Raw genomic sequence first — 18,067 nt, 5'->3', positions numbered from 1 at the left:
GCATGTTGAAATCCATTAGCCTTTAAAAACTCTCATTTGCTTCCAGCTTTCCTGTCTGTAAAGCTCTCATTGACTTCCAAAGCCCATGGTGGCATCTGTGAAGAATTTGGTCCCAAAGCAATGTCTTCGGCATTTTGTGGGCCGCATCTTAAATATCTTAATACTGAATTGCTTTTTGAACTGAGCATATACAGGTCATTCTGCTATTAATTTCAATAAATGTCTTTAAATAGCTGCTCAAACTTGCTGATTAATAATTACATAAAGCTGTCAACATGATCTTCAGCTGCTGCAAATAAAGGTACTCCTGAAGTCTGTGGAAAATCTGTATCTTTCTCTGTAATCTTAGATATGCATTTATATACTGTGGCATGAGAACTATTATATATGATCTGACAGAAAAGAGCTGGAACACTTCCCATGTATTATATTCTGTTTATATTGGGTCCCTCCAATATGTGGGATCAAAAGTACAGTTATGGTTCATAACTAAGATGGGGAAGTAATATTTAATGCTAAATTTCGGAGCACTGTTCAGATAGTAATTCCAATAATTTTATCACATTTCACAGGTAGAAAACTTGAAAGGAGAGAATAAGATTTACCCATAGCTTCACAATGAAACCACAGCAAGATAAAGCGAAGGTCAGAGATTTGGATTAGTTCCACATACATTTGATCCTGCCTGTGTGCAGAGGGTTATACTAGATGATCTCCTGAGGCTTCTTCTATCCCTTCATTTCTATGGCTCTATGATTAGCAGCATTTTTCCTTTGGGATAATTGGATATGTGGAGGATGCAGAAATGTGTGGATTTTTCACCAGGACATACCATGTATACTCAACATAATTTTCTCTGAAATTCACATTCAAACCCAAAAAATTGGCTGTGCTCCAATGAATAATTTTGCACTTACTGTGTGCCTAAGATAGAGTAGGCAACTTGCAACTATGAGTTCCTAGTACATGTTCAGAACAGGAGAGCACTAACTGGCTGATTCTCACTGACAGGAATTTTTAAGGCTGAACAAATACTCTCTCGTATTTTTCCAAAATATAGAAACCATTTCCAACTCTGCTTACTATTCTCCAGACTGTATTCCATTAGCATCGTTTTAATTGATAGTTATGAACACCCTGTGCATGTATTAATGTGTCAGAAACTGATATTCATTGCATTGCACTGCCAGACTCAAAGGTTTGTGACCTGCAGCACAACAACTAGTTGGAGACCAGTCACTAGTGGTTTACACCAGGGGCTAACACTGGGGTCAGTACTGCCTAATGTCTTCAAGAGTGAATCATATAACCTCAATTACAGTCTTAAAGAGGATTTATTGGATCAGATTGTTAGAAACAACATTTACAATCTTTCTAGAAATCAAGAATTCTACTTCAAAGTAAGAATAGATGTTTCATATGCATACTAACTCAACCTAAAGTTAGAATCTTATTGGTTTTTTAATAACATGGGATGATCACTGTAACAAGATAACATGTCTTCTAGACACTCATTTGTCATACATGGCAATTAATAGTGATGAAAAGTCTTTGTTTGAACATCAGAATAGAGGTGGGAAATTCAAACTTGATAAGTGACTTTCAAAAACATTGCAGCTTTAAACTGTCAAAAGTTCTGGATATATTTCCGCAAATTCTTGAGGCCACCTCACTGTCTACTTTTATATTCCCATCATTTCATGAAGTCCCCTGAAGTTTTTATATTGAAATTATATTTCATAATATCGTAACACCTTAATCAGTAATGATCTTCTAGATTCTACATTCAAGATAAAAGATTGCCAGCTGCAGCAAAGAAAGTCCTGAGACTGGGGTATCATCAAAAAAAAAAACCTGCATTCTACTTTCACTTGTATAGTGCTGTGCAGCAAAACCTGAGAAGGATTCAGGGAATGCAATTAAGAATTGTATTTAGATTGTTTTATGCCTCAGCTGCACTTTCAAAACATAAAAGTGCCTATAAAAAAAAAAAAAAAGGTTTTCTACCTTAGCACATTTCAGTCTACATGAGATTAAAATTACTGTCTTCATGATCCACTTTCCTAAATGTGTGATAGTCACCTGATAACCTTCAGCTCTTGGATAGCTCATCTCAGAGCAATATACCTGTACAGTTCTGCCAATTGCAACTGTACAGGTATGTCAGAGAGGAGGACCGTATTGTGTCTGCCAGCATAGACATTACAATTATTGGAATCATGCTGTGTGATTCTTTTCCAAAAGCAGTGGAAACTAGTCAGTTTCTGTGGCCAAAGGTGAAGTGGTATTTGAGCATTAAAGAAAAAAGCTTATTTTACAAAATATGTAAAGTATGGCCTTTGTTCCTGTGAGCTTGAAAAGCTCTGTGTCCTGTGAGTGAGTGGTGGGGTTTTTTGGTAGCAGGGGAGGGGGCTATAGGTGTGGACCCCTGTGAGAAGCTTCTCAAAGCTCCCCCAGCTCTAAGTCAGCTCCACCTCTGCACCAAAACTGAGCCTATCAGCTGTGCCTCTGCAATAACATATTTAAGAAGGGACATGGTGATGAGCAGTGGGACTTGTGAGGAGGAGTTGCAGCAGCTGTGTGAACACCAAGGTCAGTGGAGGAATAGAGGAAGAAAGGAGGGGGGAGGTGTGCTGGAGCAGAGATCCCCTGGTATCCTGTGGTGAGACAGCAGGGCGCCACACACACACACACACACCTGCCACCCATGAAGATCTACAGTGGAGCAGACATTGATTTATGGCCTGTGCTTTTCGCCTGGATGATCAAGGTTCCTGTACCCAAGGAAGGCTGGGGTCTTGTGGGAAAAGGTAGACCCCACTGTTGTAATTCAGCGCTGGGAGGATTGCAGCATGCGGGGGTGTTCCACGCTGGAGCAGCTCGGGAAGGGCTGCAGCCGTGGGAGGGAATCCAGTTGGAGAAAGTTGGTGACCCACAACAGAGCAGTGTGGGGAACGCTGCTGCCCAAGGGAGGGACTTACGTTGGAGAAAGTTTGTGGAGGACTGTCTCCTGTGAGAGGGGGACCATGCTGGAGCAGAGGGAACAAGTTTCAGGAGCTCCCCCCAGCGAAGATGGAAGAAGCAGCAGCACTGACTGCACGCCCCATCCCCTTTTCCCTGTGCTGCTGAGGGGAGGAGTTAGAGATATTGGGAGCAGAGCTGAGCCTGGGAAGAAGGGAGGGTCGGGGAAGGTGTTCTCAAGATGTGGCAATGCTTCTCACTGTCCTACTCTGTTAAGTGTTGTCAGTGTCTGTAATAAATGTATGTTCTTTTTTTTCTTCCCCTAATGAGTCTGCCTTTTGCTCGTGACCATAAAGTGTGACATTCCCCATCCCAGTCCTATCTTGAACCCCAAGCCTGGCTCTTTGTCCCTTCTTATTGCCAGATGAGAAGGGGGAGAGAGTGGCTGCATGGTGATTGGCTGCCGACCAGGGTCAAACCACAACACTCTTAGCTGGATTAGTTCTATGGGTAGCTTTCAACTTGGGGTAAAGGACAATACTCACAATTCTCATGATGAGATAAGCACCTGGGTCATGTTTTATACCAAAGACATAAAAGTGACATACATCTACAAATACAGACTTCCTGGGTGCTGCGCTACCACTTTTCTTCTTCCATGCAGTCAGAGTTAGGAAACCATAGAGAAGACAAGAATGGCGGTGATGCTTATGGAACACAGGGATGCCTGGATCAATGGCAGGGATAAAGGCCTCCTTAGTCCTGCCAGTTAATTCATTCTTGCTGACAGACCAGCTTTCTATTTAGGATTTTTTTTTTTTTTTTCACAAACGCAAGCCTATGAGACTACATTTATTTAAATGGACAGTAATTAATGTCATAAACCTGCAAGAAGACTACTCAGGAGTAATTTAAAACAGATGATCATTACAGTCATTGACATTAAGGTTAATAAGACTACTCATTTGTTTAGATTTGCTCAGTGTATGTTTTCAGGTCAAGGGTGAATTCTAATGTTCACATTGAAGTCCATTGGATTTCACCTGAACCATCACTTCAAAAATTAAAAATAAGAGCTAATGTGAGCCTTTATTGGCAAGTTCTGCAAGTACTTAGACTTATTTTCACATAGGCAATGCTAGTGATATGAAATAGACCAGCAGTATGAGGAAAGACTAATGACATGAGTGAAGTTACTGTTGAAAAAATGTTCAGTGAAATGTAATATTTTTCTTGCTGCTTAAAGTGCTTTTGCATTTCCATTTTTTTTTTTTTGCCTTCTTTTTGCTGTCTTTTACCTTCTTTTTTCTCTCTTTCCATCTTATATTTTTTTACTGCCAATTCCTTTCTTCACGAATCTTTTAGAGCTGTATTTCTGGTTAGCTTATGTTTTCTAGGCTTACTGGAGTTAAATTTCCTTTGGTGCCACTTGAGCCAGCATTCTGGAACCCTCAAGATTTTAATTCATGATTAATGCAATCACTTGCATTGAAATGATTTCCAGTGTTTGCAGTAAGATCAGTTATAGAGTTTAAATGCTTCTTTGCCCAAACTCCATCTTTTTTTTTGGCCCTACAAAGTGTTTGTGAAACTTATTCCCACTGAAGAGATGCTTTTATAACAAGTACATTTTGATCCCTCTATCTCAAGACCTGGACTCTGAAAACAAATAATTTATGATCCAACTACTCCCCCAGAAGACTTGCAGGCCTCTTGGCATCCACGTTCATAGGAAAAGGTGCCCCTTTCTACCCTAGTCTCTCAAGGATTTCCTTGAGATGCGGGTGCAAGTGCTGAACACTGGTGAATGGTGCACTGGGAAACTATTACTCTCTCTCTAAATTTGTGTGTAAATAGATAGTATATATGTCTTACACACACATATATTTTAATGTATTTGCAATTTGAAGCAGATAAAATTTATAGTTTTGGTCAGTTTAAAATATGCTGTGTGGGAAACAGATAATTGGGGAATGGGTCAAAAAGAGGCAGCAGAGCATTGAAAGGTGGAAATTGCAGTAGATCAGGACACCATGCTTTTTGTATTTGTATCTTTTGGAGAGCTGAAGAGTTTTATTTGAAATTGTGAATATATGGAAAAGTATATGGAATTAATGTCATATGGTGATGGAAAATATTCTCATTGTGCATTGAGGAATGCCTACCATCAGGAGTGTAAATGGAGTGCAGCTGCTCTACTACTAAAATCTATTGAATGCAGTGGACCACACAAAGCTTACATGGACGGGCTTCTGAAATCTGCATGACAAGTCAGAATATACAAGCTACAGCTCTACTGGTCTCACTCCAGCAGCTGACAAAGCATTTCCACCCATCTTAATTCTGCTTTGCTCCCCTCTGTGCCTTCATAAAAATTACTTCCAGCTTCCTTGCAATGCTGTAATTACTAGCTGGCTCCCAAACATCCATATGTTGAGCAGTCTTGCTTTACAACTTTCTCATGTGTAAAAGTAGCTATTTCTCATTCATATGATTTCTGTTTATATTTCTTAAATATGCCTATATAGCCCCTAAGGCCAGTTTCCTGCAAATACATATGTCATATATTCCTCAAACTTTGCAATGTTCTTTCAAATTCCACATTTGTCAAAGCATTTCTTTTTAATTGTTGGACACCTGTGAATTTCAGTCTCTCTGTTCTCCCATATTACCTTTGTTTTCTTTTCTAATTCTTCATATTTTTTCCCCCGTTTTTTCAGGGGCAAGCTTTGTCCTCATTGGGTTTAAATGCTTCTCTTTTTGTTTCAATTCCCCATCCATGAAGTTAGGCCCAAACTACTTTCTGAGTCATAGTAAGGGCATAACCATGAGTTCATTAAAGATGAGGATAACTAAGACCCTGTGGTTATATGACTACTTCTCACTGATTCTCCCCATGATTCTGCTTTTCCCCATGAGTTTCTCACCAAGGTAATGTTGTCATTCCAGCTTTTCACTGACTTTCTGGTGGTACTGGGAATAATGAAGATTTGGCTGGTTGATGGTTCTCACAACAGAAAGTGTGAAGGTAGTGTACTCAGCCTTTCTATTACTCCTGTAACCAAGCTATGGCATAAGACAAGTAGTCTATGACCAAGACATACTGGTCATCTTATGCATACACTCCTATATTGGGTAATGATCAACTTACATGATTAATACAGTGGCCAGCACGAGAACCTGATGGAGAGTAAGGACAGTTGCATAATTCCTTTAGAATCTTTGGTTGATTTCCAGTGAGGAGACCTCCTGTCAAGCCAAGAACTGAGAACACTGATTTATGTGAAGTTACCCTTTAATAGCTGCCTCAATGCACATGTGATCAGACTCTGCCCTGGCTAAGGAGGTGGAAATCCAGAACAGGTTCTCTGAACCTGGTCATTACACATGCCTAAACTGAGTATGGAATTTGACTGTGTTCCTTTGTCTATCAGGAGTATTTTCCTCGAGAGGCTACACCATTGTGAGGAAATAAAAAACTAGATACTTCCTTGTAGGTCTCTTAGCAAGTTTTTCCATGCTGAGCAGATTTCCTTATGTATCCCTAGAGACCTTTAAACTATTTTTTTTTTTTTCCTTCTATACTGTAATGTTATGCATAGCTAAGACTGCCTTTTTACATTTATTTTTTGTCATTACTACATCCCTCTGAGGTGTCTGGTGGTAAGTTATAAACTATTTTATATTATTTTATAAAACATGCAGCCTTTGCTCTTAGATATCTTTTCCACTGACTAGGGCTTTAATATGTTACCAGCTGAAGTGCTTATTTTATATTTGATTTGTGAGTAGAAATGGACAAACCAATAAAACCTCAAAACAGGCATGCACTTGGCCAAGGCGGCTGGGCATTTTTTCAGCCTATGTAGCTAACTCAGAAGAAAAGCCAATCCAGAGAGAGCATTTTGCCATTAGTTCCTGGCAGCCAGAGTGGCATTACAAAGCAGCTTATACATATTCCTTGTCTCATGTCTAAGATCAGCTGTAGGCTCATTTTAAGTTTTGGCTCTGGTTCAGACCAGCATCTTAACGCTGTAATCAAAGTATCTAGCTTGGATCAGGAATGGGCTATGATTTTATACATATTCTGCATAAGAAAATGAAAAGATCTCAAATACAGAGAAATTCAGACTGATGATATATTTAAAAGACACTGTGGTTTCCTTTATAGCCAGCAGTGTTAGCTGTTTCAGCTAGCTGCCTTTTTGAAACATTTAAAAACAAGGCCCATGTAAGTCAATCCATATATTTGGGTCACAAAATTTGAACTTCAAATGGAAATTTGAAACAGCTGTGTTTGAAACAGCTGTGTTTGAAACACTGGAGACAATTCAGTGTGTCCAAGTGAGCTGGGAAACGGTCTCTTTTTTTTTTTTTGTGACGTAAGACATATCTGTCTTGTGTAAGAAAATAATACAGAAAGGCAGGAATGCCTTTCAGCCATGTGTGCAGTCACCAACAGTATAGCTATTAAATATGGCTCTTGTTACATCAGGTGCAGTGCTGCACTAACACAGCTATGCTGCTTCTAGGGTTAGCTGTATATTGAGCGGAGATGTTGACTCATGATCCATCTAAATCAGGGGTCTGGAATCTGTGCATCACACTTCACAACATGATGTAGATATGTCTGATGGTGTCTGAACACAGGGACTGGGGCCTACTGGGAAGCCTACAGCTACATCAATTATTTCAGCAGACATAAAATGTGCAAACATTTTTAGCATTTTAGTAGCTGATTACATGAACCTTTAGGCAGTTAAATATCTTTTAAGAACATGATCCAAATGTCTCTCTTTTTCCAACAGCTGTATAATTATTCCACGGTAAAACCTGTTTGAGCAGTACCAAATAGTACTACCAGAAAATTGCCTTCACCTTTATAACTCTGTGGTTCTTCGAGCCAGGGTCTTTGCACTTTCCTATGCATGTAATTGCATCCATCTGCCATAATGAGATTAAAGAATATTTAACTGTTAATCCAAAATGAAGAAAATAGTTGCATCAGTTTGTCACTTAACCAAGATCGTTCTTTGATTCTGCTCCTGTCAGCTGAAGATTTTATTTGGAGTTTGTGAAATTGATAGATTTCTAAATGGCTGTAATTGCTTCACAACCCCTTCAGTTTGAATACAAATGCTATTTTTTTTTTGTTTGTTTGTTTAAAAAGTGGTAATGCTTCACAACTGACATACATTAAACCACTTCCTTTTCTTTTCCAAATTTGAACCTGAATCTGCAGATGTTTCAAAGTAATCATTACTCAGCTGAATGGTCACAGTTAAATGGTTAAAAAACCTATTAGAATGAATAAAGTTAGGTAATTGAAGCACTTCCACTGTTACACTGATGTGCAATATAGGAAAACAACTTGTATTAGTTCAGTCCTATTCTAATTCAAGAGGGAAATGCTTTTGTCCAAACACATAAGAAACAAAAATGAGTATAGAAGAACTCCAGAGGACTATCCAGCTCCATTCCTTCCTGTAGAATCCCAAGTTAGGGAGATGAATATGGAGTGTGAGTCTGTGCCTGAAAACTCACTCATTTAAGGAATTCTGGAAAACAGAATTGTCTCACTGGTATCTGTTAAGATTAAATGATTTTTCCAGATACTGACAACCTTATTTCATCTTACTCTCAACTGTGACACAAGCTAGAACTATCGAAGAAAAAGCATCTTCAGTGGAAGACTATGTTTTTTCTCTCTTCTCTCCTCTTTATCCTGTGGAAGAAAACTAAAATTCCAGCAACCCTAATCATACAATGTAGCAAAGACTCTTTAATTCTTGGATACTTTCTCTCTTGCTAAATATGTTTGGATATCACCAGCTGTATTAGAGCTGCTGTTAAAAGCCTAGTAGCTACTGTGTTTGCCTACACTGTTACCAAGTGACCTCTGTAGAAAATCTGTTCTGCTCACCTACACTCTTATTCCCGTGAAAAAAAAAAAAAAAAAAAAAAAAAAAAAAGTGCCAAAGATACCATAAAGTAACAGGGCAACCATTAAAGTGATTATAGTTTTGTGGCTTTCAGGAAAAATCTCCAAAGACTCAGAAGGGATTTTGGTTTCTTGACTTCATCATAAAAGCTAGCAGGAACACAGAGACACAGACTCTGTGAAGACAAAAGACAGCTCTTTTGCAGAATATATGTTGCTGCCAGGCCTAAAAGAACACTTCCTTTCTCAGAAATTAGCATATCAGGAGGAAATAAAAAAATAAAATCCTATATTTACGGTCTTCTGAGAAAAGCAGGGCATATAAATAAATGTTCAAGTTTATCTTGTATAAAAATATGTCATCATGGGTCTTAACCTCCAAGATAGTAATCATCTTTGCAGACCTTTAAGATGGAAGCACATGCTTCCATCCATACCATGGATCCTGGCTAGTGAACATACATTCAGGATCAGGCCCACCATGACTTCTCTCTAAACTATAGCTATGGATCATTCATGTCATTACACAGAGGGAGAGATAAATGTAAACAGGCAGAAAGGTTGTAATTATATTATGTAATGGTGATTTCCAGAACAAACTTGGGAAGACTAATTCAAATCTTTGCAGAAGAAGAAAAGCTGGAAGGAGATGGACAAGAAGTAGAACTATTCCAACTTGGAATGATGCTTTTATTTTTGCATTTGACTACTTTGTCTGCCTTGTTCCTACTGAGACAAACCAAACCATGATGTGACTCATAGATAGAAATTGTCCATACTGATTTTTTCCATTCAAATTAAGTTGTGCACTGGGTTTGTGTGGTGGGGTTTCTGATAGCTGGCAAGGAGGCTAACAGCAGTGGCCCCTGTGAGAAGCTTCTCAAAGCTCCCCCTGGATCCAAGTTGGGGGAATTAGTGACAGTGGCTGTGCCTCTTCGATAATGTGTTTATGTATGGGAACCTGGGAGGGGGAGTTGTGAGGAGGAGTTGTGAAGAAAACACCTATGCAAACACCAAGGTCAATGGAAGAAAGGAGGAGGAAGTGAGGTATTGTGCTGGAGCAGAGACACCTCTGATAACCCATGGTGAGATGACAGGGCCATCTCCGGCCACCCATGGAGGTCACTGGTGGAGCAGATGCCCATCTGTGGCTTGTGGAGGACCCCATGCTGGAGCAAATGGCTCCACCCAAAGAAGGCTTGGACTTTCTGGGAAGAAGAAGTCCCCACTGTCATAATTCGGCACTGGGAGTATTGCAACATGTGGGGCTGACCAGAGCAGCCTGGGAACAGCTGCATACCATGGGAAGGACTCATGTTCAAGAAAGTTTGTGGAAGACTGTCTCCTGTGAGCGGGGAACCACACTAGAGCAGGGGAAGAATGTGAGAAAGGCTACCCCTGAGGAGGAAGAAGCAGCAGACTGACCATAACCCCAATCCCCTGCCCCCTGCACCACTGGAGGGGAGAAGATAGAGAACTCGGGAGCAAAGCTGAGCCTGGGAAGAAGGGAGGGGTGGGTGGAAAGTGTTTTTAAGATGTGGTAATGCTTCTCACTGTCCTACTCTGTCTGTTAAGTGTTGTTATTCTTAGTGTTTGAATTAAATTGATGTTCTCATTTTTTCTTCCCCTAAGGAGTCTGTCATTTGCTGGTGACGATAATGGGTGAATCATCCCTCCCTGTCCTTACCTCAATCCTGGAGCCTTTTCTTCATTTTCTCCTTCCTACTCCTGAGAGGAAAAGGGTGAGTGAGTGGCTTCATGGTGCTCAGTTGCCCTCTGGGCTCAAACCACAACAGCTGAAAAAAAGTGTTGTATCCTTATATGGTTCCCTCATAACAGAACATAATTTATCACACAGAAAGATGGTGCCTCCAACTTCTGCCCCAGAATAGGAAGCAAATATATAAATATATTCTTCATTATGTCGAACTGCTATGTAAATAAGGAAGGAAAACAAACAGGCAGTCAAGATCTTTGAAAAGTTGTCCAGAAATGTAGAGAGATACTATAAAAGGATTTACTTTCTAGCTAGCAAGATGTAGTGAAGACAGGAATTCATATATAGTAGCATTTTGAACCACAGTGATTCCAATATACATTCCTAAATAAAATATTGCCTGTACCTTAATATTTCAGGGCAGCATTTTGTAGTCCTTAAGTCTTAAAGCTGTGGGTATACAAAGTAAAAAAAGGTCTCTTACAGCTGATACTGCAGTCACTGAGTATGGAAATAATTCCATAGACTTGTTTCAGTAATGAATCTGTATCATAGAGCATTTTTCTTCTTTCTGCATAAGTGCATAAATGTGTTCAATGCATTCAAATATCTATGAAACCATTTATGTACGAGCTCAAATACCCACTGTGACGTATAATTTTAGCTGCCTATCTTTAAAAATCGTATCATCTTTATGGACTAAATGAAGGTTTTCCTGTTACTAATTTAAATGCATTTGACTAATATTTTAAAGGCAATAATATACTGAAATATGTATTTTAACTGTCATAAGACTTATGCATCTGCCATGCTAAGAAAGAAGTGGTAGCAACGTTTTGATAGCAGAGAAGCACATCTTCCATTTCTTCACTGTGAATTTAATGCTGTGATTGGCAGTGTATTGTGATGTTGGAATGTAGGTGATGGGGCGGAACTAAAGACAGAGGGTTGGTTTGATACTGATTTAAATAATCATGCCCAGTTACTACTGTCAGTGCTTCAAATTTATTGTCGCAGGAATCAACCAGTATTTCCAGGAGTTGCACTACTTGATAATGAAAGGTCATATATGATTTGAAATTAAATAGGTGCCAATAATGAAAGGCGAAATAATTTTAGTGTATATATTATTGTTATTATTGGGAAACTGCACTAACATGGAAGAATACCTTGTGATTAAGCACCAAAAAAATCAGTGTCTTCTGAATGGGAAACTCCCTCACTGGCTCAAAAATGCTTGAAAGTCTGTTTTCCAATGAAACCAAAGTGCTCTAGAATGCTAAATGCTCTTGACAATCCATTCTCAAGTGCTTTAAGTGACTGAACACTTGAGAAGAGCAGCTCAGCCACAGCAAAAATGGAACCTTTCTAGGAGAAATGCTGGGAATCCTCAGCCTTCAGATATTCTGTTCAGATTGGCCCTGACACCTGGAAGCCTGCTGCATTAAGTGCGGTAGCAGTTCAACTTTGCTGTCACTCCTCGTCCATAATCCTTACTCTGGTAAACAATATCGGTATCTTTTTTAATTTATCTTGCGTGTACAAAGATGAGTTTAAATTTACCGGAATCAGTTTTGATGGGTTTATGGATTCAACAGGAGTTCTTTTGTGTGCTGGCTTGCTGGCTAGCCCAACACAAGATTAGTAGAAGATACGTCAACTACTAGATCTGCACATTGCAATTTTAAAACATGGATATTCATATACTTGGGAGTTAATGTTAATAAATTTAAAGTCCCACTGTAACTTGGGGAATGTTTACCAATTGTATTAACCTTTTTGAGTTGTTAGTACTGATTTTATTAATTAAGGCTTACAACAGCTGTAAGAAAAGTAAGATATAGCTCAGTAGTTTTGAAGGGATTATTATGCTTGAAGGGCAGTTTTGCTAGAAATTCAATAATGCGTATTTCTCATTCTGAAGTGAAAAGAGAGATGATGCAAACTGTGGATGGTTAGAGGCTTCTGGAGAGGTCAAACGAGGACATTAGTGTAAGGAGTCCATACGCCATCTCTGGGTGAAATCTGGGACACCCAGGGAGGGTGTTTTGTGAGCGTGTGTGTAATACTTCTTGTGAAAAGGATTGCTGTGTTGATTGTAGAATCATTGAGTTATAATTGTCATCAGAAAAACAATCAAAAATATAACTATTGAACAGACAAAAATAGTTTTCTGTGTGGCAAAAGTTAGTATGGATGATTTCGGACAATCTTATGGCTGTCAGAAAACACTCATCTCACGTATCATGAGTGTCAGTACCATGATTTAGATGTTCACAGTAAATCACTTCTGGCTCTGCACTGACATATTCCTGTGACATGAATCAGCACGTTACCTCACAAAGTACAGAAGCGATATGGAAATCATCGAGGTAGTAACTGCTGTTTTAAATGAGTATCAGCCTGTTCATGGTAGAAATAGCAGTTAGTGCCACAGGTACGTGTTAAATAATCCTGAGTGTCCTCTCCTGCCTGCTGCTCATCATCACCTGTCATACCTGTGCAATTAAGGCACTCCCTTCGTGTCTTTCTCCCTTTGTTTTTTTTTTTTTTTTTTTTTTTTTTTGAAAATGATTTATGGGGGGCTTCTCATAAACGTTTGTTTGTGACGGTACTGGAGACAGAGGCTGAGGTTTGGGGAGGAAGGTCCTCTTTTTGGTGTACCTTTGGCACAAGGACTCCTTTTACGTAACTTTGGCCGAAGCTGTCTCATAGGCTTGAGGCCAGCAGATCTCGACGGGCGGCCGGTCCCAGCGTGTTGCCGTTTCTCAGCTCCGAGGAGTTACTCGCTCCTTCCGCTGGTCACGGCGGGTTCAAACCACCGCGACCCACGCCGTCGCAGACAGCTAGGGGATCCCGCCTGCCAGGGAGCGGCGTCGCGGGGGGAGCAGGGCCCGGCGCCGCGGCCGTTGGCGTGAGGAGAGCAGGCCGGCAGCCTCCTTCGCTGCGCGCCGCTTCCTCGGGCTCTCCTCACCCGGCGCCGCCTGAGGAGAAGACCGCTACCCCGTTTCTCTTTTTGTTCGTGGCTGTTCTTACTCAGTTTCCCTTCCCGCTTCGCTACGACGCCGCCGTCGGCTCCCGCCCCTGCCCGTCCCTGCGGAGGGGCTCGCGGCCGCTTCGCCGCCCGCCATTGGCTGACTGCACCACCCCACCCCCCCGCCCCCCATGTCCGCCCCCCCCCCACTTGTGTGTGTGTCTCGGTGTCAGTCAGACGTGCTGTGCGCATGCGTGGCGGGCGCTTGCCCAGCCGGCGGGGCTGCTGTGGGCTCGGTACGGCGCGACGGAGGGGAGGAGGCAGAGGCAGGGGCAGGCAGCGGGAGCAGCCAGGCAGAGGATGTCCGCGGGTGGCCGTCGGCCGCTCGCCGCTCCTCTGCGCGCCAGCCGTCCCCTCCACGTCTTCATGAATTAGCGCTGCGGGGTGGGGGCGGGGGACGGGAACGAGCGTCCCAGCGGCACGGGCGCCGCAGGCATGGCTAGTTCGGTGAGTACCGCGCGCCCCCCGACCCGCGCTGCCCGGCGCCGCAGGCTGCTCGCTGCCGGGAAGGGGTCGGCATGACGGGGGGTTTCTCTTCGAGGGCGGCTTTCGCTGCCTCCCGTTGCCTCCCCGCGGCTGCCGGCAGCGGCACGGAGCACGCAGGCAGCCGGAGCAAGGCGGCGGGTGTCGCCTCAGCCATGTTCCTGCCGCCGCACCGTGGGGCAGCCAGCGTGGAGGCGCCGGGAGGGGGGACGGTGCACCCCTGACAGCGGCCCCCGCTGCCCGCGCCCGCAGGACGGCACCGCGGGCTGGGGGCCGCGCCTCCCCGCGTCCTCCCGGTGGGCAGTAAGAGCTCTTCTACGCCCTCGCCTGGGGGGCCCAGTTTTTGTTGCGGTGGTGCCTTTCCGTTTTTGTTCTTCTTGCCGGGTTCACAGTACTGTTTTGTCCGCCTGTGCCCCCGCCTCTGCCTGCGATGGGGCCGCTTCCTCGGGCGCTCACCGGCCGCTCCCTGCCTTTCCCACCGCAGTGCGCCGTCCAGGTGAAGCTGGAGCTGGGGCACCGAGCCCAGGTCAGGAAGAAACCCACCGTGGAGGGCTTCACCCACGACTGGATGGTGTTTGTCAGAGGGCCTGAGCACAGCAACATTCAGCACTTTGTAGAGAAAGTCGTCTTTCACCTGCACGAGAGCTTCCCCAGGCCGAAGAGAGGTAGGTGCGGACCGCCCTGGCGGGACCGGCTTCCTGACCCCGGCAGCGGGCTCTCCCCCGCGACGAGCGGTTCCCAGGGGGCTCGGAGCGGGCGCAGCTGACGGGTCTGTGCCGGTCTCCATGGAGAACAAAAGCCGTCGTCAGTGCGGTGGTGGGCTGCCGGTGGCCCATCTCCCAATCGCCTTGGGGCTGCCTGCGTCGTGGGGTGGGGGGGAGCGGGGGCTCATTTCTGCCCCTTTCCCTCGGCAGCACTTGCTGCCGCGTGGATCTCCGCGGCTGCCCGCGGTCACGGCTCCCGGGTGGGTCGGAGTCCCGGCTCCTCCTGGTCTCCGACTTGTCGGTGACACGGGGCTGGCCGCTGTCTGGGGGGTCTCAGTGGGTCTGCACCGGAGGTTTTTGTCCACGTGTTGCTTTCTTCTGGCTGGTGTTGCTTTTTCCCGGTGTACTACATATCTGACTGGGACAGGGCTGCCTGTAAATGTGTTGCTGCTCCTATTTTGGTACCTGTGTTCAGACTCCCCCATCACTTTGTTTTCTGCTTAGTTCTCTCGTTTATCATCAGGGCTTCACCCTTTCCTAAATACATGAAAAATTTTTGAAAGGTGTGTATGTGTGGTGCATTTGTACCCATATAAGTTGGGCAGGGAGAGAGGTATAAGAAACCTTTTGTTTTCAGATCTGATTCCTGATCCCTTACTGTCCTGATTATTATAGTTGGCTTGGTAAAGGTAACAGTAGAAATAAAATAAGTGATTGTGTTTATCTGTGCATTTATCTATGCAGACACAGTGGTTACTAGTTATCTTTCATTTGATCTGTAATCTTTATTGGCATCTAGAACTTCTACAGTTCCTTAGAACAACATCATCATAAATCCAGTCTCCTTAGAGCTAGGTGTGGAAAAATCAAACCTTCAGGGAGCAAAAGGCAGGATATTTTTCAGTGTTAAGATAAAAAAAAGCTTTTTTTTTTTTTTATTTGTAAAGTAAAAACATGTATCTTGATTTAGTGTTTCTTAGTTTGAAGATACCAAGCTGTGACTTTTTTTAATCAATTGTTGTGTTTCTTCCACAATATTTTCCTTTCCTTAAGCAATGGAGAATAAGAATTGCAGTATTTAAACTGTTGAGATTATCTTCTGAAGTTTTATTATCACAGAGTTGATAAATTTTTAAATCTACTGTAAACCAGCCCAGGATTGCACAGTTTATAGTGGATCATATGTAATACTGCAGTATTTATGATGAATTAAATTGCCTAGATTGCACTGTGGAGTCTTCTTCCTGTTTCCTTCTGTTTCTGGTACAGATGAATGTGATCTTAAGTCAATCTAAACAGTCTGGCAGAGAAACTCCTGAGAACAGGCCTGAAAGTAGTCTAAATAGGTGAGATAATGTTGTCCATATTCGGTGCATTAGATGGTGTATTGAAATCAGTGGTAGAAAGTTCATTGAATACGTCAAAGCTTTGCTTGCATAGGAGTGTGTTTGATGCCCTCTGCTTTATTTATTTATTTACGTGTTGTCTGGCCTTGGGAAACAGCCCAGACTTTGGGGTTGCTTGCTAGGTGTGGTGTGGAGCTTGCTAATAAGAATATATTTTAGCACTTTGCAAGTGAAAGATGCATGCTTTGCCACTGGGAGTGCTTTGTGTTTCCAGCTGCTGAGTTCAGTTATGCAGTCATTTAAGCCATTGTTTTAAAGTGTTTATTTTTGGGTTTTATTTGTATGCATCATTTTCATGATGTGGCCTCTGGGAAAGATGCAAGCTTGTATAGCCCGGGAAGGGACATGTCATACTGTGATTGCACATGACTTGGATTGTAGACAATGATGGCACCTGCTCCCATCCAGTGAAGTGTAAGCTCAGATGGTGAGCACTCCATCCACTTCTGGGCTTTGCTTAGCTTCCTAAAACTACTGCAGTGACTGAGAAGTAGATGGTGAAGAAATTTCAGGCCCCTGAAGTCAAAGTGGGAAAGATAAGCATTGTACTGCCAAGAGTGATCCATGTATGAATTACTTTGCATGTGTTCTGTGGATCAGAAGTGTTTAAAAGAGTGGTAGTGGTGCATGCCTTGTCCATGAGGAGCATTTTGTTTGTCTTTCTAATTTACAAATACAGTTAAAATTTCTGACAAAATTATTCTAGGTTTTCTTGGCTCTGTAAATCAGTGCTGTTAGATTTGACCTCAGATGGCTTTCAGGGTGGTATCTCAAGTTTTGCATATTCAGTGAGAATATGTTTGCTTTCAGTGTTAGTCAAACTACCTGTTTTCCCTCACTTTAGAGGAAGTTTCATACTTTATTATTTTAGGGTAAGAGAATGTACCACTTAGAGATACATGGTAAATTCTCAAGCTAATCCTGAACCATCGGTTAGCAAGCTGAAGTTTTATTGTTTTCTGTTTGCCTTATGGTGACCGCTTCAGTTTGTCCTTGCACAGTGGAGCATACAGGCTTTCCCAGTGACTGGTTCCCTGTACCTATTTAAAGGCCTGCTCGTGCTATCTGATTTCCCTGAGTAGTTTAATTGGGGGTGGCTACAGGACTACTTGTCATGTTAAAGAACATAGACTTACACCCAGACTTAGCTTTGGGTAGACTTTGCAAGACAAAAGCTCTCTAAATGATCATGCAATCACAAATACTGCTGTTTTCAGATCTTGTCTATTTCATGATGCTGGTGTAAATTGGTTAAGAAAAGACATGGAGAATTTCCAAAATTCTAGCTTTATTTCAAAGCATGTGTTGCTTACCTTTCATTATTCATGTGAGGAATATAGTGCCGTGTTTTGAAATGCAGTATTTTAAAGCATGTCTGTGGAACAAGATTTGTCACCAGTTTATGGTTAGTTTTGATCAGTTCTGATACTGCCTCCAAAAGAGGAGTTGTTGCTCTTGTCTGGTAATGTGTCTCATTTTGGATATTAAGCAATATTTTATTTCATTTCCTACCTAAAGAATGCTGGTGCTCTGCAACAGTGGTCTTACTATTTGTCTTACTATTTGTCTTTCAGTTGGATAAGCAAACACATTCCTTGTGTATTTACAATGAGTCATTAAAACACGTCAAAAACTACATTGGAACGAGTGTGCCCTGAGTGGTTAAGCTTTTATTAATCAGTGGTGCATTTTGACAAATTAATTTTTTCTTACTAAAAAAGGAGTAGGCTAATATTTCTGTGCTAATAACTTAGCCAATAAGAAAATGGTGCTTGGACACCGGAATGTTGTAACTTAAGAAGTGGGAGGTGTTGCTTTCCT

At 42.3% G+C, this 18,067-nt stretch overlaps 1 protein-coding gene across 3 annotated transcripts in view; it reads left to right on the top strand.

The window, feature by feature from the left end:
* Window positions 1-13,867: 13,867 nt before the first annotated feature.
* MLLT3 (MLLT3 super elongation complex subunit) overlaps window positions 13,868-18,067 on the top strand; it is a 151,925-nt gene continuing 147,725 nt past the window's right edge. For all 3 annotated transcript variants that reach the window (XM_042804792.1, XM_042804793.1, XM_042804791.1), the window contains exons 1-2: window positions 13,868-14,100; window positions 14,621-14,801. In XM_042804792.1, the coding sequence (XP_042660726.1) occupies window positions 14,089-14,100; window positions 14,621-14,801 (193 nt within the window). In that variant the 5' untranslated portion in view covers window positions 13,868-14,088. The remainder of the gene's footprint in view (window positions 14,101-14,620; window positions 14,802-18,067) is intronic.

The sequence above is a fragment of the Tyto alba genome, unplaced genomic scaffold, assembly GCF_018691265.1.
Source record: "Tyto alba isolate M040663 unplaced genomic scaffold, T.alba_DEE_v4.0 Super-Scaffold_42, whole genome shotgun sequence".
Lineage (NCBI taxonomy): Eukaryota > Metazoa > Chordata > Aves > Strigiformes > Tytonidae > Tyto > Tyto alba.
This window is presented reverse-complemented; position numbering and strand designations above follow the sequence as displayed.